The sequence below is a fragment of the Cuculus canorus genome, chromosome 1 (genome assembly GCF_017976375.1).
Source record: "Cuculus canorus isolate bCucCan1 chromosome 1, bCucCan1.pri, whole genome shotgun sequence".
Taxonomy (NCBI): Eukaryota; Metazoa; Chordata; class Aves; order Cuculiformes; family Cuculidae; genus Cuculus; species Cuculus canorus.
The window spans coordinates 208379728-208403423 of NC_071401.1; the positions used below are offsets into that span (position 1 = coordinate 208379728).

The following is a 23696-nucleotide window of genomic DNA, read 5'->3' on the forward strand; positions in this document are numbered from 1 at the left end:
GTCCTTTTCCACCGTGCAGCTTTCCAGCTGCTCTTCCTCAAGCTCTTCTACACCTTTGTTTCCAACTTCACGGTCAAGGTTTAAGACGCAAAGCGAACTTCACTGAATCGGTCAAACGAGGGCCTCCTCTCTCCTCTCCTAAGTAACACTTTGGGAAGAACATTAAGATGTTCTCTTCAGTTCCTTTACAGTGGGACAAAGTCAACCTTGCCAGATCGATTTCCTCCTGCCAGAGAGGAACACTGCCCACGGAAGGGGGGAACTGTGGAGATCCACCACACCATGAAGCCACGGTCACCTCCAAGAACACCATCCCGTTTGGCAGATGTAATCCACAGCTCCTCCACCACCACCATCCTCCAGGAACAGTGGATTCCTGCTAGGTGGTGGCAGGTCAGGGTGCCAGGGTTGAGTCACAACCCTATTTGATACCTTCTTTTCGACCACAACCACTACATGGAAACAACGGTTTTCTTTAGACATCTCCTGAAACGTAATGCAGGGCTGGAGGTTCAGCTCAACAACCACGTTCTCCTACTCCATCATTGGTTGCTCCCTCCAGAAGATCCTACCACTGCAGAGACCTCCACAAAAGGGACCGACGACCACTCCCTTCACGCTACCGCGCGTGTCTACTACTGGATCAGCGTTTCTACAACGCTCTGACATCTACGTCTACAGACGCGTCCATCGTCAACCGCAAGGAATGGGCTGTCTGGTGGATCTGCTGAGGGACGCCGAGAGTGAAGAGCACAGCTTACCTTGCCGTGGATCATACTGTCGCATTTGCACCTCCTCAACACATTCTGCCGGGAACCAACCAGTCCGTCCTTTCACGGTTCCTTCCCAAAAGCCACCTTCTCCAATACTCAGCACTGTGGGGAGAAAGAAACAGGTGGGGTGAGAAGGAGCAGGGCTCAGAAAATCATAGAACGGTGGAACAATTCTGTTTGGAAAAGACCTCCAAGTTCATCCAGTCCAACCATCAGCCCAACACCATCGCGCCTGCTAAGCCATGTCGCAAAGTGCCACGTGGGTTTTGAACCTCTCCAGGCATGGTGACTCCACCACTGTCCTGGGCAGCCTCTTCCACTGTTTGACAACCCTTTCCATGAAGGATTCTTTCCCAATATCCCATCTAAACCTCCCCTGGCCCAACTTGAGGCCGTTTCCTCTTGTCTTATCAGTTGTTCCTCGGGAGAAGGGACAAACAACCTCCTTTCAGGTTGCTGTAGAGAGATATGAGATCTCCCCTCAGCCTCCTCCAGGCTAAACAACTCCAGGTCCCTCAGCTGCTCCTCATAAGACTTGTTCTCCAAACCCTTCCCCAGTTCTTGTTCCCCTTCTGCAGAACCCCAAGGTCCTTCTGTACTGAGGGGCTCAAAACTGAACCCAGGATTTGAGGTGTATCCTCACCGGCGCCAAGAACATCGTAGAGGGTTAATGCAATGGAAACACCGAAGGGCAGAGCACAGAATATTTGTCTGAGGTCCTGCATGGTCTGGAGGAAGAAAGCACCTCAAGAAGGCTTCAAAAGCTTCTTTCACCCATGCCCAGAAGAGGCAGAAGGTGCACAACGGCCTTCATGCCACGAAAATGAAATGATGAATTGGTAGCATTTGTCTTGGTGAGAAGGACCCAGAAATGACATGGGCTTTAGTAAAACCATTTCATAGGATCACGGAATGGGTTGGGTTGGAAGGGACCTTAAAGATCATCCAGTTCCACCCCCTGCCATGGGCAGGGACACCTCCCGCTGGATCAGGGCCTCCAAGAACCATCCAACCTGGCCTGGAACCCCTCCAGGGATGGAGCAGCCACCACTGCTCTGGACAACCTGGGCCAGGGGTTCACCACCCTCAGCGTGAAGAAATTCCTCCTCATGTCCAGTCTAACTCTGCCCCTCTCCAGTTTATCCCCATTCCCTCTCGTCCTGTCAGTCCAAGACCTTGGAAAAAGTCCCTCCCCAGCTCTCCTGGAGCCCCTTCAGGTACTGGAAGGTCTCTCTAAGGTCTCCTCGGAGCCTTCTCTTCTCCAGGCTCAACAATCCCAACTCTCTCAGCCTGTCCTCACAGCAGAGGTTCTCCATCCCCCTGATCATCTCCGTGGCCTCTTCTGGACCTGTTCCAACAGCTCCATCTCCTCCTTCTGTTGAGGATTCCAGAACTGGACACGGAGCTCCAGGTGGGGGTCTCACATTTCCTGGTAACCATTCTCCCTCCTGTAACCTCTGGCATCCTCAGAGCAACAGAGAAATCACAACCCGTAAGGAAAACGAGATGCAGAGAAGGAAAGAAACTGGCCAAGGTGACAAGTCCCTCTGAGAGTTGGGGTGTCTTGACTGGCTCACAGAATCATGGAATCACAGAATCACAGAATCACCAGGTTGGAAAGGACCCATTGGATCATCGAGTCCAACCATTCCTAACACTCCCTAAACCATGTCCCTCAGCACTTCATCCACCCGTTCCTTAAACACCTCCAGGGAAGGTGACTCGACCCCCTCCCTGGGCAGCTGTTCCAGTGCCGATGACTCTTTATGGGAAGAATTTTTTTCTGATATCCAACCTGAACCTCCCCTGATGGAGCTTGAGGCCATTCCCTCTTGTCCTGTCCCCTGTCCCTTGGGAGAAGAGCCCAGCTCCCTCCTCTCCACAACCTCCTTTCAGGCAGTTGTAGAGAGTAAGAAGGTCTCCCCTCAGCCTCCTCTTCTCCAGGTTAAACAACCCCATGGCCCTCAGCCGCTCCTCGTAACCCTTCTTCTCCAGCCCCTCACCAGCTTCGTTGCTCTTCTCTGGACACCTCCAGAGCCTCAACATCCTTCTTGTGGTGAGGGCTCCAGAACTTAACACAGTACTTATGGTGCGGTCTCACCAGTGCTGAGTACAGAGGGGAATAACCTCCCTGGACCTGCTGGTGACCCCATTTCTGATCCAAGCCAAGATGCCGTTGGCCTTCTTGGCCACCTGGGCCACTGCTGGCTCATCTTCAGTCGGCTGTCAACCAGCACCCCCAGGTCCTTCTCCTCCATGCAGCTCTCCAGCCACTCCTCCCCCAGTCTGTAGCGCTGCAAAGTTCACCAAATCAAGACCTGCTTCGCTCTGAACGACAAGGCAAACACAAAGGTACTTCAGCAAAACGCTCCCAATCCATTAATCTTTGATTCCGCTCGCTCAAAGCTTAAGAAAACCAGAAAGGAAGACTTGCAACGTGCTCTGAAGATGAAAGGAATTCGGAGCCAAGGAGATTTTAACAGGGAAGCACACCAGGAGGGTCCTCATTAAACCAAAGGGCCATCGGCTTCAACTCCGCGCCAACCACCAGTTGAAGGGTGGCTTCCAGGTAGCCCCGGACACAAACTACTGAAGAGCGACAGACAAACCCATCACCTCTACTGACACCTGAGGAACGAGCCGGGGTCCAAAGCCCGTTTGCCGGCGCAGCCTGAGGTTACAAAACAGTTGGAGGTTTCTGCTATGAGAACCGTTGCCAGCAAATGTACGTTTGATGTCAGCTGGAGTCTCCTCCTTCCCTGCAACTGGATCCCCCACACCGTATGCTAACAGGCTCTACCAGAACGATCCGGATTGGTTTAGGACATCAGAGTGGCTTCCAGTGTGGAAAGGGGCTCCAGGAAAGCTCCGGAGGGGCTCTTGGTCAAGGAGTCTTCTTGGTCTTGGAAGGGACAGGACGAGGGGGAAGAGTTTGAAGCAAAAAGAGGGGAAATTGAGATGAGATCTTAGGAAGAAATGTTCTCCTGTGAGGGTGGGGAGACCTTGGAACAGGTTGTCCAGAGCAGTGGTGACTGCCCCATCCCTGGAGGGGTTCCAGGCCAGGTTGGATGGTTCTTGGAGCCCCTGATCCAGTGGGAGGTGTCCCTGCCCATGGCAGGGGGTGGAACCGGATGGGCTTGGAGGTCTCCATACAACCCAAATCGACCCTTGGAGGTCTCCTTTCAACCCAAACCATCCCGTGATTCTATGATTTAATTGCACGTGGAAATGGAAGCCAACGTGTGGGACAGGGAGTGGTGAAGATAGATCATAGCTTATGACCACCAGATGAGAAATAAACAGCGGAGTCACCATTCCGGGGTCTCAAAAGCATTCCCTCAGCGCTCTCCGGAGAACAAGTTCTTAAAAGCAAGCCCATCACCAGGTCAGGAGATCCCTTGACATGGGGGTTCTTAGGTCTTGCTTTGGAAGCACCTCTCAGCACAGAGAGGAGACATCAAATGGGATCCTTAAGTTCCTCAACGAACCCCTGGACAACAGGTGAAGGAGAAGGTTGACCTCAGGTCTATTTTAAACCAACACCATCTTATTTTATGCCCTTATTTTTCCTGTGGCTGTTTCTTCAACTTTATAATCATCACAATGACACCACAGCTCTGAGAGCAGAAACGTCGTTTCAAGCTCGTCGTGTCCTCAAGTGGATTTGACAGTTCGAGACAGAGCTTCTTCTCCCACAGACCGTGGGTTTGAAGACCAGCCTTGGGACCTGACCCGGCGCAGAAGCCGTGACCTCGGAGGCTGCTGGAGGCTCCTTCCAACCATCACACAAACTCTCATGAAAGATGAGGAACCTCTGGTGGCCGATTACTAAAAAGGCCCTTTGGCGACAGAATGACAGCGATGAGGCAACCAGCAAGCCATCATAGAAGAGTTTGGCTTGGAAGGGATCTCCAAGCCCATCCAGTCCCACCCCTGCCACGCGCAGGGACACCTCCTGCTGGATCAGGGGCTCCAAGAACCATCCAACCTGGCCTGGAACCCCTCCAGGGATGGGGCAGCCACCACTGCTCTGGACAACCTATTCCAGGGCCTCCCCACCCTCACAGGAGAACATTTCTCCCTAAGGTCTCATCCTAATCACCCCTCTTGCAGCTCAAAACCATTCCCCTCGTCCTGTCCATGCCCTCCCTAATCAAGAGCTCCTTCCCAACTTTCCTGGAGCCCCTTTCCATACTGGAAGCTGCTCTAAGGTCTCCTCAGAGCCTTCTTCTCCAGGCTGGACAATCCCAACTTTCCCAGCCTGTCCATGTATGGGAGGTTCTCCAGCCCTCACATCATCTATGAAACCACCAAGCAAACGAGACCACAGGTATGACACCACCCCCAACAACAGGACCTTTGATCCTCAGTAAGAAAAGCTCTGGAGATAAACTCTTTGACAGAGAGAAGGTTCTGTCCCACCAGGCTGTGCAAGGATCCAGTGCCGCCTTTGGAAAAGTGAGCTCCTGCTCCAAAAAAAGCCGCCCTCTCAGCCCACCGCCCCATGAAGACACCTCCACCTAGAGCTGAAGCACGGCGAGGCATCCATAGAATCATGGGATAGTTTGCGTTGGAAGGGACCTCCAAGCCCAACCAGTCCCACCCCTACCATGGGCAGGGACACCTCCCACTGGATCAGGGGCTCCAAGAACCATCCAACCTGGCCTGGAACACCTCCAGGGATGGGGCAGCCACCACTGCTCTGGACAACCTGTTCCAGGGCCTCCCCACCCTCATGGTGAAGAAATTCCTCCTCATGTCCAGTCTAACTCTGCCCCTCTCCAGTTTATCCCCGTTCCCCCTTCTTGTGTCACTCCAAGACCTTGGGAAAAGTCCCTCCCCAGCTCTCCTGGAGCCCCTTCAGGTACTGGAAGGTCGCTATAAGGTTTCCTCAGAGCCTTCTCTCACCCCAACCCCCAACTCTCTCAGCTGTCCTCGGACGGGAGGTTCTGCAGCCCTCGCAGCATCCTTGGAGCCTCCTCTGGACCCCTTCCAACTGCTCCATCTCCTTCTTATGTTGAGGATTCCAGACCTGCCCCATGAATCATAGAATAGTTTGGCTTGGAAGGGATCTCCAAGCCCATCCAGTCCCACCCCCTGCCATGGGCAGGGACACCTCCCACCGGATCAGGGGCTCCAAGAACCATCCAACCTGGCCTGGAACCCCTCCAGGGATGCTGGCCACATCGGGTGGCCAGCAGGACCAGGGAAGGGATTGTCAGCCTGGGGAGGCCACACCTTGAATCCTGGGCTCAGTTCTGGGTCCTTCACTCCAAGAAAGACCTTGAGGGGCTGGAGAATGTCCAGAGAAGGGAATGGAGGTGGGGAAGGGTCTGGAGCCCAGGGGTTCTGGGAGCGGTTGAGGGACCTGGAGTTGTTCAGCCTGGAGAAGAGGAGGCTGAGGGGAGAGACCTCATCACTCTCTGCAGCTCCTGGAAAGGAGGTTGGAGCCAGATGGATGCTGGTCTTTTTTTCCCAAGTAACCAGAGGAGAGGAGATAGCCTCAAGTTGCTCCAGAGGAGGTTTAAGGTTGGATATTGGGAACAAGATCTTTAGGGAGTGGTGAAGCCCTGGCAGAGGCTGCCCAGGGCCGTGGTGGAGTCTCCACCCCCGGAGGGGCTCAAAAACCATGTGGTCATGGCACCTCAGGACACGGTGGGGTTGAGATGATGGTTGGACTGGATGAGCTTGGAGGTCTTTTCCACCCTTGATGATTCCATGATTCTATGATTCTGGTAACGGAGCGGCCAACTCTTTTGGTTTTTAATGAATTAACAATAAAACCACTGCGATGACGACGGCGTTTGAAGTCCTGATGGGCAGAAGGCACAGACACATCCAGACTCCACCGCGTGGTGCCACCACTCCGGTTCAGCTCCCTCTGAACCCTTCGCAGACCATCAGGTTGTCCCTGCGCCTCCCACCGCAGCGTCCGGGTGTCGCTCACAGCTACATCCCAACGCCAGAGTTATTAATACACCAAACACAGCTCCACACCAGCAAATTCCCCGAAGAAGAGGAACATCACGACTTCTTCTATCTTGGAAATAATCCTCTAGGAAGCAAGGGAAAAAAACAAACAAACCGGCAAACCAAACAGGAGATTCCTTCCAGTCTCTTCCTTGATCTTTCCTCGAGATGCAAATGCTTCAGTTCTTCAAAGGTTATGATGTTCTCACCATCTGGAACAGCCCCAAAGCCTTTACCTTATTTCCCACCGGTCCCATTGAGGCTTTTGAAGCACTCCTAATGCTTCCCAACGGAAAATGTTCCCTTTTTCTGGTAGAATCAACTCAAGTTGTTACGACTATGTTTGCAGATGACACTAAGCTGGGTGGAAGCGTGGATCTGCTGGAGGGTAGGGAGGCTCCAAAGGGATCGGAACAGGCTGGAAAGATGGGCTGAGACCAATGGCACGAGGTTTAACAAGGCCAAATGCTGTGTCCTGCATTTGGGGCACAACAACCCTGTGCAGTGCTCCCGATCAGGAGAAGTGTGGCTGGAAAGCAGCCTGGAGGAGAAGGACGTCGGGGTGTTGGTTGACAATGACTGAGAGTGAGCCAGCAGTGGCCCAGGTGGCCAAGAAGGCCAATGGCATCTTGGCTTGGATCAGAAATGGGGTCACCAGCAGGGCCAGGGAGGTTATTCCCCTCTGTACTCAGCACTGGTGAGACCGCACCATAAGTACTGTGTTAAGTACCGGAGCCGTCACCACAAGAAGGATGTTGAGGCTCTGGAGCGTGTCCAGAGAAGAGCAATGAAGCTGTGAGGGGTCTGGAGAGGAAGGGTTACGAGGAGCGGCTGAGGGACCTGGGTCTGTTTAGTCTGGAGAAGAGGAGGCTGAGGAGAGACCTCATCGCTCTTTGCAGCTCCGGAAAGGAGGTTGTAGTGAGGTGGGTGTTGGTCTCTTCTCCCAAGGAACAAGTGACAGGATGAGAGGAAATGGCCTCAAACCATGGGAGGTTTAGATTGGATATCAGCAAAATGTCTTTACTGAAAGAGTGGTGAAGCTCTGGCAGAGACCTCCCGGGGCAGCGGTGGAGTCTCCATCCCTGGAAGGCTTCAAAAACCACGTGGCCATGGCACTTCAGGACATGGTTTAGTAGACAAAGTGGTGTTGGGCTGGTGGTTCCATTGGATGATCTTTGAGGTCTTTTCCAACCTTAATGATTCTACGACTCTCGAAAACAGAAGTGACCTTTGCTTTCTTCCAGTCATCAGGAACCTCTCCTGACCACCATGACCTTCCAAAAAATGCTGGAGAAAGACTTGGCAAAACCATCAACCAGCTCCCTCGGGGCATCTCCTCAGGCCCATGGACTGATGGGACTGATGTGCTACTTGTTTTAGTATTCCCTAACCTTGATACTCCTCCACCGAGGGTATCCCAACCTCGCCATGGACTATCCCAGTGGTCTCAGGGACGTGGGATTGCCAAAGCCTGGTCTTACCGATGGAGGCTGAGGTGGAAAAGGCATCTCCCTCAGCTTCAGTCAGCTCATTCAAGCTTTTCTTGCTGTCTAAACACATAACTTCTTCAGAAATGAGGTAGAGAAAGTATGAGCTGGCAGGGAGAGGAGCGGACGGATGCCAAGATCTCCAAACCGACAGCAAATCGTGCCTGGCATACTGAAAGGAGAGCAATCAAACCAGCTTGGATGCAGCTGGACTTCAGCAGGACCTGACTGGACCCGTGGAGACCACCTCTCAGCACCACCTTGACAAGTCACACCATAAGCCGGGTTCCTTTCCATCTGTAATGCCCTTCTCCTTAAGGACCAGGTCAAAACTCCTCATGATCCCAACTCCCCGCCATCTCCTCTCCCGCAGGAGCCTTTCACCGAGAGGGCGATACCGCAGTGGTCAAGAAAAAGCTGGCACTGACAGGAGAAGAGAGATAAATGGTCTACTGAGGCTTCCAAATCATTGATGCAAGCTGTGCGACTCAACGCGCAACCATCAGCTCTGAAGGTCGCCGGTAATTTGAATAGCTATAAACATGGTAATGAGGCACAAATCGAGCCGTGGTGGGGCACGCACTCAAAATGCTTAAATACGCTTCGGAGAACCTAACAAACAAGAGGTGCCGAGGAACGGATTCCGATAGCGAAGGAATCGTGGAATGGGTTGGGATGGAAGGGACCTCAAAGCCCATCCAGTCCCACTCCTGCCATGGGCAGGGATACCTCCCACTGGATCAGGGGCTCCAAGAACCATCCAACCTGGCCTGGAACCCCTCCAGGGATGGGGCAGCCACCACTGCTCTGGGCAACCTGGGCCAGGGCCTCCCCACCCTCATTCTTCCTATTGTTGTTCTCCCACGACAGGAAAGGTTTCTCCTCCTTTCCACTTAATTCGCTTGAATCCATACTGAGACATCCTCGAAACTGGAAGAAAGCCAAACCCACGGTGTTGACTCCTTGGATCTAAGCCCTCTTAACTCCCAACTCAACCTCAACAACGAGCACACGGACCGAGGGCACGTACGTTGCCTGGGGAGCCCCAACACGCATGAACCATAGAAGAGTTTGGGTCGGAAGGGATCTCCAAGCCCATCCAGTTCCACCCCTGCCATGGGCAGGGACACCTCCTGCTGGATCAGGGGCTCCAAGAACCATCCAACCTGGCCTGGAACACCTCCAGGGATGGGGCAGCCACCACTTCCATGGACAACCCGTTCCAGGGCCTCCCCAACCTCAGCGTGAAGAAATTCCTCCTCATATCCACTCTAACTCTGCCCCTCTCCAGTTTATCCCCGCTCCCCCTCGTCCTGTCACTCCAAGACCTTGGAAAAAGCCCCTCTCCGGCTCTCCTGGAGCCCCTTCAGGCACTGGAAGCTGCTCTGAGGTCTCCTGGGAGCCTTCTCTTCTCCCCAACCCCAACTCTCTCAGCTGTCCTCGGACGGGAGGTTCTCAGCCCTCGCAGCATCCTTGGAGCCTCCTCTGGACCCCTTCCAACAGCTCCATCTCCTCCTTCTGCTGAGGATTCCAGACCTGGACACAATTCTCCCGAGGAGGTGTCCCCGGAGCGGAGCAGAGGGGCAGAATCCCGTCCCTCCCTGCTGGCCACGCTGCTCTGGGTGCAGCCCAGGACACGGGGGGGTTCTGGGCTGGGACCCCACGGTGGGGCTCCTCTCCACCTTCTCATCAATCAGCAATGATGCGATTCCAATGGGGTTGGAACCGTATGGGCTTCGAGGTCCCTTCCAACCCCTCCACTCTCACAGGAGAACATTTTGTCCCCAACATCTCATCTCAATCTCCCCTCTTGTAGCTCAAAACCATCCCCTTCATCCTATCCCTGCGCTCCCTGATCCAGAGCCCCTCCCCAGCTTTCCTGGAGCTCCTTGCAACACTGGAAGCTGCTCTAAGGTCTCCCTGGAGCCTTCTCTTCTCCAGGCTGGACAACCCCAACTGATCCTATTCTCACAGGGGTGACGCTCCAGCCCTTGGATCATCTTCATTATCCTTCTCATGGAGGACGATGACAAGGAAATAGCCCCGGATCCCAGACCTTGGACAGCCAAGTCCACCCCAGTGCTGTTCTACCTTGCTGCTTGTTCCACAGCCAGAAGAAGCCCAAGCGCCAGATACATTCTTGAGTTGGGTTTACCTGCAAGGAACCTTCAACCTTCTGCTGCAGGACCCTGAAGGAAAAGCCCACCAGAGGTGCTGAAACCACTTTGGCTTTCTCTCAGCCACTTCTCAGGGTTGTCTCACCGTCTCCCTCTCCACTCTTACACCAAATGCACACCTTCCCTTCTTCCTCTTGGAGGCACAAATCCACCTTTCACCACGGCTTTACGACGGATCGTCCTCCACCCCATTCGCAGCCTCTACTCGCCTCCAGATGCATCTTTCAGACCATTTAACGCTGTCTCCTCCACGCTCCACTCTATCTGCAAACTTCTTCCTTGGAGGATCCCCTACAGCATCCTTCAGGTCTGGTGGAAAATTCCCTCCTGAAATGATGCTGATGGACCCCAGACAGCAGTTGCCTTGACTAAAGACTACATTTGAAGGAATCATAGAATGGTTTGGGTTGGGAGGGACCTTAAAGACCATCCAGTTCCACCCCTGCCATGGGCAGGGACACCTCCCACTGGATGAGGAGCTCCAAGAACCATCCAACCTGGCCTGGAACACCTCCAGGGATGGGGCAGCCACGACCTGGATGTCACACGACAGGAGAATCTGAGAGGCTAAGCTGGAGGTGACGTGGCCTTTGAGTCACATGGAGTTGACACGGCCTCTCCACCACACTTGGTGACACGGCCCTTCAACCAGATGGAGATGACACGGACCCTCAGTGACACATTGGTGACACGAGCTCTCAAGAACATGGAGATGACACAGCCTCTCAAGCACACAGATGTGACACAGCCCCTCCACCCTATGGAGAGGACCTGTGCTCTCAGCTATATAGAGGTGACATGGACCTTCCACCACATGAAGATGACCTACCTGACCTCTCAGCCACATGGAGGTGATACCACCCCTCAACCACATGGTGGTGACAGAGCCTCTCAGTCACACGGAGTTGACATGGCACCTCAGTCACACCCAGGTAACATGTCCCTTCAACTAGATGGAGATGACACGGACCCTTGGGGACACGTTGGTGATACAGCTCCTCAACCCCACCCAGGTGATACGGCTCCTCAACCCCACCAAGGTGATACGGCTCCTCAACCCCACCAAGGTGACATGTTCTCTCAAGAACACGGAGATGACACAGCCTCTCAAGCACACAGATGTGACACAGCTCCTCCAACGCATGGAGATGACCTGGCCTCTCAGCTACATGGAGGTGACACATGGACCCTCAACCACAGAGATAACACGGCCCCTCAGCCCCATGGAGGTGATACCACCCCTCAAACACATGGAGATGACACGGTCTCTCAGTCACATGGAGTTCACATGGACCCTCCACCACACAGAGGTGACCTGGTCCCTCAACCACACTGCGGTGACACGGCCTCTCAACCACAAGGAGGTGATACGGACCCTCAACATGGCCTCAACATCAAACGGAGATGACGCAGCTTCTCAACCATACAGAGGAGACGTTCTATCCACCACATGGAGGAGGCAACACGGCCTCTCAACCACATGGAGGTGACGTGGCCTGTCAACCATACAGAGATGACCTGGTCCCTCAACCATACAGAGATGACCTGGTCCCTCAACCACACGGAGATGACCTGGTCCCTCAACCACAAGGAGATGACCTGGTCCCTCAACCATACAGAGATGACCTGGTCCCTCAACCACACAGAGATGACCGGGTCCCTCAACCACACGGAGATGACCTGGTCCCTCAACCATACAGAGATGACCTGGTCCCTCAACCACACGGAGATGACATGGTCCCTCAACCATACGGAGATGACCTGGTCCCTTAACCACATGGAGATGACCTGGTCCCTCAACCATAAAGAGATGACCTGGTCCCTCAACCACACGGAGATGACCTGGTCCCTCAACCACACGGAGATGACCTGGTCCCTCAACCATACAGAGATGACCTGGTCCCTCAACCACACGGAGATGACCTGGAACCTCAACCACATGGAGATGACCTGGTCCCTCAACCATACAGAGATGACCTGGAACCTCAACCACATGGAGATGACCTGGTCCCTCAACCATACAGAGATGACCTGGTCCCTCAACCACACGGAGATGACCTGGTCCCTCAACCATACAGAGATGACCTGGTCCCTCAACCACACGGAGATGACCTGGTCCCTCAACCATACAGAGATGACCTGGTCCCTCAACCACACGGAGATGACCGGGTCCCTCAACCATACAGAGATGACTGGGTCCCTCAACCACACAGAGATGACCTGGTCCCTCAACCACACGGAGATGACCGGGTCCCTCAACCACACAGAGATGACCTGGTCCCTCAACCACACGGAGATGTTACGGCCTCTCAACCACACTCTTCACCTTCACATTTTTAACTCCAAAGCCACGGCCGCACCAAAGCCCCGGAAAAGGGGACACGGCCACCGCCGTGCCCGCAGCAGAACTTTGCTCAATGTCAGCTGTCAATTACCGTCTCCGAGCTCTGAAAAATCATCAGCCGCTGACCCAGTTTTTGGCCAAGTCCCTCATCTGAGCAGCGGCGCCGTGCTGTGACCTTCACTTCTTTCCAGTGCTCATCAGGCTCTGAGATTCTTCCTATTGTTGTTCTCCCACGACAGGAAAGGTTTCTCCTCCTTTCCACTTAATTCGCTTGAATCCACACTGAGACATCCTCGAAACTGGAAGAAAGCCAAACCCACGGTGTTGACTCCTTGGCTCTAAGCCCTCGTAACTCCCAACTCAACCTCAACAACGAACACACGGACCGAGGGCACGTACGTTGCCCGGGGAGCCCCAACACGCGTGAACCATAGAATAGTTTGGGTCGGAAGGGATCTCCAAGCCCATCCAGTCCCACTCCTGCCATGGGCAGGGACATTTCCTGCTGGATCAGGGGCTCCAAGAACCATCCAACCTGGCCTGGAACACCTCCAGGGATGGGGCAGCCACCGCTGCTCTGGGCAACCTGGGCCAGGGTCTCCACACCCTCAGCGTGAAGAAATTCCTCCTCATATCCAGTCTAACTCTGCCCCTCTCCAGTTTATCCCCGTTCCCCCTCGTCCTGTCACTCCATCCCTTTGGGAACAGCCCCTCTCCGGCTCTCCTGGAGCCCCTTCAGGCACTGGAAGCTGCTCTGAGGTCTCCTGGGAGCCTTCTCTTCTCCCCAACCCCAACTCTCTCAGCTGTCCTCGGACGGGAGGTTCTCAGCCCTCGCAGCATCCTTGGAGCCTCCTCTGGACCCCTTCCAACAGCTCCATCTCCTCCTTCTGCTGAGGATTCCAGACCTGGACACAATTCTCCCGAGGAGGTGTCCCCGGAGCGGAGCAGAGGGGCAGAATCCCGTCCCTCCCTGCTGGCCACGCTGCTCTGGATGCAGCCCAGGACACGGGGGGGTTCTGGGCTGGGAGCGCATGGTGGGGCTCCTCTCCACCTTCTCCTCCCTCAGCGCCCCAAGTCCTTCTCCTCAGGGCTGTTCCCATCTCATCATCCCCAGTTTGGAGTGAAACCATGGATTGCCCCAACCCAGGGGTAGGACCTTGCCTTTGGCCTGGCTGAACCTCATGAGGTTCTCCAAGCCCTTCTCCAGCCTCTCCAGGTCCCTCTGGACGATCTTGGAGCTCTTTTCCAACCTCAACAATTCCACAACGCTGTGACCCCGTCAGGGCACAGTGAACACTACAGGTTGAGATCCACCTTTGAAGCTGCCTCACGACACTCTGCTAAGTTTGGGGCTCCAGAGGCCACGGAAGCACAAACGGGTCCTCCAAGGCGGCACAGAGCTCAGATATAGCAGCGGAGGAGATGAGATCATCGTGGATGAATGGGGACGTGACCTGAGGAACGCTTACGAGGAGGGAACTGGCACAGCCGAGAGGAAGCTCAGACCACCCATTGTCTGCTCCATCTGCCACCAACTGCATCTCAACTTTCCGGGCGCCTTCGGACGCAGGTGGGGAAAAGCAATTAAACTCAAGGCCTGAGGACCTGAAAAGTCTCCAGGAGCAGATGGGATCCCCTCCGAGTGCCACTGGGAAGGGCAGAAGCCCGTAGGGCAGTGACAAGACCAGGACACCCTGCCCTTGGCCCCGAGCAGCCCTGCAGCACAGCAGATGGAGAAGAGAAGAGAAGAGAAGAGAAGAGGAGAGGAGAGGAGAGGAGAGGAGAGGAGAAGAGAAGAGAAGAGAAGAGAAGAGAAGAGAAGAGAAGAGAAGAGAAGAGAAGAGAAGAGAAGAGAAGAGAAGAGAAGAGAAGAGAAGAGAAGAGAAGAGAAGAGAGAAGAGAAGAGAAGAGAAGAGAAGAGAAGAGAAGAGAAGAGAAGAGAAGAGAGAAGAGAAGAGAAGAGAAGAGAAGAGAAGAGAAGAGAAGAGAAGAAGAGAAGAGAAGAGAAGAGAAGAGAAGAGAAGAGAAGAGAGGAGAAGAGAGGAGAAGAGAGGAGAAGAGAGGAGAGGAGAAGAGAAGAGAAGAGAAGAGAAGAGAAGAGAAGAGAAGAGAAGAGAAGAGAAGAGAAGAGAAGAGAAGAGAAGAGAAGAGAAGAGAAGAGAAGAGAAGAGAAGAGAAGAGAGGAGAAGAGAGGAGAAGAGAGGAGAGGAGAAGAGAAGAGAAGAGAAGAGAAGAGAAGAGAAGAGAAGAGAAGAGAAGAGAAGAGAAGAGAAGAGAAGAGAAGAGAAGAGAAGAGAAGAGAAGAGAAGAGAAGAGAGGAGAAGAGAGGAGAAGAGAGGAGAGGAGAAGAGAGGAGAGGAGAAGAGAAGAGAAGAGAAGAGAAGAGAAGAGAAGAGAAGAGAAGAGAAGAGAAGAGAAGAGAAGAGAAGAGAAGAGAAGAGAAGAGAAGAGAAGAGAAGCCACCAGCTCCACAAGGCTTTGTCACACTCCCTGTCCCCCTGGGTCATTCCTGCTCTCCTCCAGTTCTTTTGGTTTGAAGACCACACCATGAAGGCCAAAGCATCCAGCTGCACCATTTGAAGCCCACAGCTTCTCAGGGATGAGAGCACCAGGAGAAGGGATTGAGCCACTGACCAAGCTCGGGAAGGACCTGATGTGGTCACACATCGATGGCGTGCGGACGCTCACAGAGGTGGCCCAGACAGGAGTGCTGAGAGGAGAAGACAGCGAGACTGGGAGGAGAGCCTGGTGAGCTCTCAGCGAGTTGTCCCTAACCTGGCATTGTCTCATCCTGGCTGGGAAAGCCCTGCTGAGCCCAAGGAGCAAGGTCATGGCCTTAGCACAGAGCTTCCATGTTCCTTCTGTTGGCTTGGACTGTGGCGCATCCTGCTGATAAGGAATCGAATTGATTGGTTTGGGTGAGAAGGGACCTCAAAGCCCATCCAGATCCACCCCCTGCCACGGGCAGGGACACCTCCCACCGGATCAGGGACTCCAAGAACCATCCAACCTGGCCTTCAACACGTCCAGGGATGGGGCAGCCACCACTGCTCTGGGCAACCTGGGCCAGGACCTCCCCACCCTCACAGGAGAACATTTCACCACAAGATCTCGTCTCAATCTCCTATCTTGCAGCTCAAAACCATTCCCCTCATCCTGTCCCTACATTCCCTGACCAAGAGCCCCTCTTCAGCTTTCCTGGAGCCCCTTTCCATACTGGAAGCTGCTCTAAGGTCACCCTGGAGCCTTCTCTTCTCCAGGCTGGACATCCCCAACTCTCCCAGTCTGATCTCGTACGGGAGGTGCTCCAGTCCTTGGATCATCTCTGTGGCCTCCTCTGGACTCACTCCAACAATTCCATGTCCTTCCAGTGCTGAGGACTCCAGAATTGGCCACAGGGTCCGGGTTGGGTGTCCCCAGAGCGGAGCAGAGGGGCAGAATCCCGTCCCTCCCTGCTGGCCACGCTGCGTCGGATGCAGCCCAGGACATGGCGGGGTTCTGGGCTGTGAACACGTTGCCGGCTCACGTTGAGCTTCTCATCCACCATCTGGAACCGCAACTAATCCAGTGTTCCTAAGGATGTAGGAAGCCCTTGGGCATATGGACAGCACAGGTGGGTCCCTGATGGCCATCTCCATGTCTCACCAACTCGCTCCAACAGCTCCACGTCCTTCCCGCGCTGAGGACTCCAGACCTGGATGCAGAGCTCCAAGACCTTGAAATCACCGTGGTGGGACGTGAAGCTCTTTATGGTTGGTAGAGTCCTCCACACTCTACTCCTCACCTCCAGTCGTCGCAGAAGCACCAACTGCGGGCAATGGGTCTGCAACGCAGCGGCGATGGAGATGCTGCTCATCACCAACATGTGAGCCCTGATTCCCGCTCCGAGCTATTCCAGCGCCGCAGCCTCCAGCTGCTAAGCTGATTTTTATAATCAGCTTGCTTTTAATACAATTATTACACCCTCGTTATGCCTTTAATTAAGCATTTACTGGAAGTAAAAAAAAAAACAGTGCCAATCAAATCAGCAGGTTGGAAGACGAAAGGAAGGGAATTAACAGAGTCCCAAAATGGTAATGAGGATTTTTCAGCCGAACCAGAGCTTCAGGATCTCTGGTGAGTCCTCATCGGAAGGGTTGGGTCCAGGTCTGGAATCCTCAAGAGAAGGAGGAGATGGAGCTGTTGGAAGGGGTCCAGAGGAGGCTCCAAGGATGCTGCGAGGGCTGCAGAACCTCCCGTCCGAGGACAGCTGAGAGAGTTGGGGTTGGGGAGAAGAGAAGGCTCCCAGGAGACCTCAGAGCAGCTTCCAGTGCCTGAAGGGGCTCCAGGAGAGCCGGAGAGGGGCTGTTCCCAAAGGGATGGAGTGACGGGATGAGGGGGAACGGGGATAAACTGGAGAGGGGCAGAGTTAGACTGGACAGAAGGAGGAATTTCTTCATGGTGAGGGTGTGGAGGCCCTGGAACAGGTTGTCCAGGGAATTTGTGGCTGCCCCATCCCTGGAGGTGTTCAAGGCCAGGTTGGATGGTTCTTGGAGCCCCTGATCCAGCGGGAGGTGTGATCCAGTGGGTGGAATGGTTCTTGGAGCCCCTGATCCAGCGGGAGGTGTGATCCAGTGGGTGGGACTGGATGGGCTTTGAGGTCCCTTCCAACCCAAACCATTCTATGATTCTATGATTCCATGATTCTATGACTCTACGATTCCATGAAAACAGCCAAATTGCCACCCCAGCAGCAGAAAAACTCTATTTTGAGGAGGAGCAATTTCTTCACGCTGAGGGTGGTGAACCCCTGGCCCAGGTTGCCCAGAGCAGTGGTGGTGCCCCATCCCTGGAGGGGTTCCAGGCCAGGTTGGATGGTTCTTGGAGCCCCTGATCCAGCGGGAGGATGGAACTGGATGGGCTTTGAGGTCCCTTTCAACCCAAACCAATCCATAATTCTGTGGATCCACTAGATCCTCTCTTCAGTATCCCAACAACTCACCAACCCTTGGGCCGGAGTAGATGCCTGAGGCAGAGAACCCACTTCAGCCCCACGTGGGAAAACGTGGTTCAATTGCCCCAAGATTAAAAAACAAACCAACCCAAACCCACAACGCTCATAGATCGAAGGTTTCACTTCCATTTCTATCACCCCAATTCCTTCTGCGCTACATTAGAGACCCCTCAACGAGCTGCCACCTCATGGAGAGCTATCACGGAAGCTTCTAAGACCCCGATCCCTGTCCTGAAACCTCCTCAAAGCTTCCAATTTCCTAACAACTCCCCATAAGTGAGATCAGAGAGACTCAGGAGGCAGCGACGGACCCAGCGGCAGAGTCGGAATTACAAAGGCGTTGCCCAGAGGAGGAGGACTAAAGGTCACCGAAATCTCTTGTCAGCACATCAAAGTTTCTAAGAGCCATCAGAGTCATCTCCAGATAACCCGACAACTCCAGTTCACCTGCACCCTGCGGATCTCCTGCTCCTCAAACACCTCCTGCCAAGCAAAGGGCACGGAGAGGGCACAGTCTGGGAAGACGAGAGCTCCCAGAAACACATGAAACACAGGGAGGAGGCAAGGAGACACAAAGATAAGAAGCTCTTCAGAAGCTGGACCCAAAAAGAGTTGGAGGTCATTGTATTCCTGCTGCCGCGTCTCTCACCAGTCAAGGTTTGGGAGGGATCACGTCTCTCCAACACAATTGACACCTGCAGGCAACCAGGAGATAAAAGGGTTGGATGGCAGGCATGGAAGTAAGAAGTCAGAAAGAATTGTGTGCACCTAACACAGCTCTACGGACCTTCCACCACGCCCATCCAGCAGCGAGAAGACTCCTGTTGGGCAAAACCACTTGTAGAGAGCAGCTAGACTTGAGCGATGAGAAGATGCGACTTGGCAAACGTGGTGTCGTGGGGTCTTTTTAACACAAAACGACACAGAAAATTGGATCCCTCACAATCTTGAGCAGGACGCGTGGACGCCATCTGCGTGGCACCTGCGGACCTGCTGGCACAACGTCATCCTGAAGGACAAGAGCTTTTAGGACGCGGTCTTTTAGAACCATGGAATCACTATGATTGGAAAAGACCTCCAAGATCATCCAGTCCAAGCTATCAACCCAACCGCACCGTGCCAACTAAACCATGTCCCAAAGTGCCACGGACACACGGTTTTTTCAACACTTCCAGGGATGGAGATTCCACCACTGCCCTGGGCAGCCTCTGCCATGGCTTCACTGCTCTTTCTGTGAAGAAACGTCTCCTGATAACCAATCTACATCAGCCCTGTTGGACAACTCGAGGGCAGTTCCTCTCAACTTGTTTCCACACCCAATGTCCTACAGACACAAGCAACAGCTCTGGAAAATAGGTTGGATGGTTCTTGGAGCCCCATGATCCAGGGGGAGGTGTCCCTGCCCATGGCAGGGAGATGGAACTGGCTTTGAGGTCCCTCCCAACCCGAACTATTCTGCGATTCAATGAAACCTGGGGGACTCCAGTCACCCCAAACACCCCAGGAGCCAGGATCCCACCCCTACCATGGGCAGGGACACCTCCCACTGGATCAGGGGCTCCAAGAACCATCCAACCTGGCCTTGAACACCTCCAGGGATGGGGCAGCCACCACTGCTCTGGACAACCTGTTCCAGGGCCTCCACACCCTCAGCGTGAAGAAATTCCTCCTCATGTCCAGTCTCAGTCTGCCCCTCTCCGGCTCTCCTGGAGCCCCTTCAGGCGCTGGAAGCTGCTCTGAGGTCTCCTGGGAGCCTTCTCTTCTCCCCAACCCCAACTCTCTCAGCTGTCCTCGGACGGGAGGTTCTGCAGCCCTCGCAGCATCCTTGGAGCCTCCTCTGGACCCCTTCCAACAGCTCCATCTCCTCCTTCTGCTGAGGATTCCAGACCTGGACACAATTCTCCCGAGGAGGTGTCCCCGGAGCGGAGCAGAGGGGCAGAATCCCGTCCCTCCCTGCTGGCCACGCTGCTCTGGGTGCAGCCCAGGACACGGGGGGTTCTGGGCTGGGACCCCACGGTGGGGCTCCTCTCCACCTTCTCCTCCCCAGCGCCCCAAGTCCTTCTCCTCAGGGCTGTTCCCATCCATCATCCCTCAGCGTGGAGTGAAACCACGGATTGCCCCAACCCAGGGGTAGGACCTCCTGAGGTTCTCCAGCCCCACATCTCCAGCCTGTCCAGGTCCCTCTGGATGACATCCCTTTTCCTGTGTCTACTGATGTGGTCACCCCACCACAGAAAGCCAAGATTGGTCATGCAGGACTTCCCCGTGCTGAAGCCATCCCAAATCATCTCCCTGTCCTCCACGTGGAGCCTAAAGCTCATTGCGCGGAGCATTCCCGCGTGGATGCTCCTCACGGTGTGGATTTGGAAGGACGCAGGTTCTCCTTGGCATCACCGGCGTGAAGGAAGCAGCAGCAGATGCTTCTCCACCTCCCGAACACGGCGCAGCACCTGGCTCGCGGCGGGCTGCCTGCACAACAACCTCACAGCCACGTTGCCAGGAAGGAGAAAGCCAGAAGCAACGCAACCGCCTTGCCAAGCTCCGTGCCTGTCTCCTCGCCCAAGGAGAGGAGGAGGAGGAGCCCTGTCGGAGTCCCGGAGTTCAGGAAATCCCTTTGTCTGCTGCCTGAATCCTCTTTCCCTTGAAGCGCCGTGACGCGCGCGGCGCCGTATTAACACCACTCAAGGAGCTCAAACGCTTTGTCAAGGCGAGGCAAGAAAGCGCCTCGCGGGCGATTACAGCCCGATGTGATTTTTTTCCCTAAGCCTTTGCTGAATGAGCCTCGCTCCTCGAGGAGCGTTGTGGGATGAGATGCTGATGCAGGGAATGGCAACCGCAACTCCCATTCAGCTGAGAACTATCGGATCACCAGGTTGGAAAAGACCTCGTAGAGTCCGACCGTTCCCATCTGCCGCTAAACCACGTCCCTGAGCACCGCGTCGACTCGTCTCTTAAATAACTCCAGGGATGGGGACTCCACCACCGCCCTGGGACGCCTCTGCCGGGGCCTGGGAACCCTTTTGGTGAAGGTGTTTTTCCTGATGTCCAGCCTGAACCTCCCCTGGTGGAGCTTGAGGCCATTCCCCCTTGTCCTGTCCCCCGTCCCTTGGGAGAAGAGCCCAGCGCCCTCCTATCAACGACCTTCTTTCAAGGAGTTGTAGAGAGCTATGAGGTCTCCCCTCAGCCTCCTCTTCTCCAGGCTAAATAACCCAACAGCCCTCAGCCGCTCCTCTTAACCCTTGTTCTCCAGACCCCTCACAGCTTCATTGCTCTTCTCTGGACACACTCCAGAGCCTCAACATCCTTCTTGGAGTGATGGATCCACAACTGAAGACCGTATTCAAGGTGTGGTCTCACCAGTGCCGAGTCCAGGAGAAGAATCATCTCCCAGGACCTGCTGGCCATGCCGTATCTGATCCAAGCCAAGACGCCATTGGCCTTCTTGGCCACCTGGGCCACTGCTGGCTCACCTTCAGGTGTTGTCAACCAACACCCCCAGGTCCTTCTCCTCCAGGCTGCTTTCCAGCCACACTTCTCCTGGTCGGGAGCACTGCACAGGGTTGTTGTGCCCCAAGTGCAGGACCCGGCATTTGGCCTTGTTAAACCTCGTGCCATTGGTCTCAGCCCATCTTTCCAGCCTATTCCGATCCCTTTGGAGAACCTCCTTACCCTCAAGTAGACCAAGAAGGCTTGTCCTTAAAGATGGAAGGGTTAGGAAGACCCACAAGCACTCAAGAGCCACACAGAGAAGAAATCCTGAACTGCAAAACCCTTGGCGGCCACTTGGGAAGGAATTCCCACGGCTGCAGGGGGCAGGGAAACGACTCACAGAGGTTGGGAAGGTGCCAAGAGCCAACCAAGGGCTGTGAGAACCAGGAGCAGGGTCTTCTGGCTGAAATATCAACGCAGAGCAAAGCCAAGCTTTGCAGAGGAAGCCCAGGTGACCCAAAGAGGGTTCAACCCTTGCTACCTGCCCCACTCCCTGCCTTCTCCTCTCTTTGCACATCAGTTGCGGCACATGGGATAAAAGGAACGTGGACCTGTTGGAGTGAGACCAGAGGAGGTGATGCTGCGAGGGTTGGAGCACCTCCCATCTGAGGTCAGGCTGAGAGAGTTGGGGTTGTTCAGCCTGGAGAAGAGAAGGCTCCGAGGAGACTTTAGAGCAGCTTCCAGGACGGAAAGGGGCTCCAGGAAAGCTGGGGAGGGACTTCTTCAGTTGAGGATTCCAGACCTGGACACAATTCTCCCAGAGAGGAGCAGAGGGGCAGAATCCCGTCCCTCCCTGCTGGCCACGCTGCTCTGGATGCAGCCCAGGACACGGGGGGGCTCTGGGCTGGGACCCCACGGTGGGGCTCCTCTCCACCTTCTCCTCCCCAGCGCCCCAAGTCCTTCTCCTCAGAGCTGCTCCCATCCATCATCCCTCAGCCTGGAGGGAAACCATGGATTGCCCCAACCCATGGGTAGGACATTGCCCTTGGCCTGGTTGAACCTCCTGAGGTTCTCCAGCCCCTCTTCTCCAGCCTCTCCAGGTCCTGGATGAGCTCCTCTCGACCTTCTCCTCCCCAGCACCCCAAGTCCTTCTCCTCAGGGCTGCTCTCCATCCCATCATCCCCCATCGCCTACTGAAACCGCGGATTGCCCTGACCCAGGTGTAAGACCTTGGCCTGGTTGACCCTCCTGAGGTTCTCCCAGCCCCACTTCTCCAGCCTGTCCAGGTCCCTCTGGATCCATCCCATCCTTCTGGCACAGCACCTGCCCCACTCAGCTCGGTGTCACCTCCAAACTCGCTGTGGGTACCCTTGACCTCGCCGTCTATCTCACTGATGAAGTCCCAGTTCGGACCCTGGAGGGACACCACTCATCACAGATGAGGAACAACACCCTCATCTCCCAGCAGCCAACACTCCCGGAGGTTCGGAATCCGGAATCCGCAGCCACCGCACCGCCTAACGGATGTTGACCCCCTCTCCTTCCATCAACGAACCTCCTCCTTTTTGAAAATCAGTTCACATCCTCGGCCTCCACCGCGTCCTGCAGCGATCGATCCACGCCGGGCAGCACAGAACTCTGCTCTCCTCTTGGAATATTGAGCCAATATTCCCTCGAGCACCTCCAGGCTCCTCCAGCAGAGAATTAACGAGCTGAGAGAGGGGGCTTGGGTGATCCGATGGGGTAGAAAACATGGATTTACACCGCTGATGCCAAAGAGAGAGGGGACTTGGGTGATCCAATGGGGTAGAAAACATGGATTTACACCACAGATGCCAAAGAGAGAGGGGATATGGGTGATCCGATGGGGTAGAACATGGATTTACACCACAGATGCCAAAGAGAGAGGGGGTTGGGTGATCCGATGGGGTAAAACATGGATTTACACCACAGATGCCAAAGAAAGAGGGGGCTTGGGTGATCCGATGGAGTAGAACATGGATTTACACCGCTGATGCCAAAGAGAGAGGGGGCTTGGGTGATCCGATGGGGTAGAAAACATGGATTTACACCGCTGATGCCAAAGAGAGAGGGGGCTTGGGTGATCCGATGGGGTAGAACATGGATTTACACCGCTGATGCCAAAGAGAGAGGGGGCTTGGGTGATCCGATGGGGTAAAAAACATGGATTTACACCGCAGATGCCAAAGAGAGAGAGGGCTTGGGTGATCCGATGGGGTAGAAAACATGGATTTACACCGCAGATGCCAAAGAGAGAGAGGGCTTGGGTGATCCGATGGGGTAGAAAACATGGATTTACACCACAGGCAGCAAAAGGAGAGGGGACTTGAGCGATCTGACGGGGTACAGCACAGATTTACACCGCAGATGCCAAAGAGAAAGGGGGCTTGGGTGATCCGATGGGGTAGAAAACATGGATTTACACCACAGACGCCAAAGAGAGAGAGGGCTTGGGTGATCCGATGGGGTAAAACATGGATTTACACCACAGACGCCAAAGAA

General features: G+C 54.6%; 1 protein-coding gene across 13 annotated transcripts in view; it reads right to left on the reverse strand.

Moving 5' to 3' along the window:
* The window catches only part of SHANK3 (SH3 and multiple ankyrin repeat domains 3), a 302562-nt gene that overhangs the window by 163107 nt on the left and 115759 nt on the right, over nt 1–23696 (reverse strand). For all 13 annotated transcript variants that reach the window (XM_054083072.1, XM_054083024.1, XM_054083035.1 and 10 more), the window contains one exon: nt 762–875. In XM_054083072.1, coding sequence (XP_053939047.1) covers nt 762–875 — 114 coding nt within the window. The remainder of the gene's footprint in view (nt 1–761; nt 876–23696) is intronic.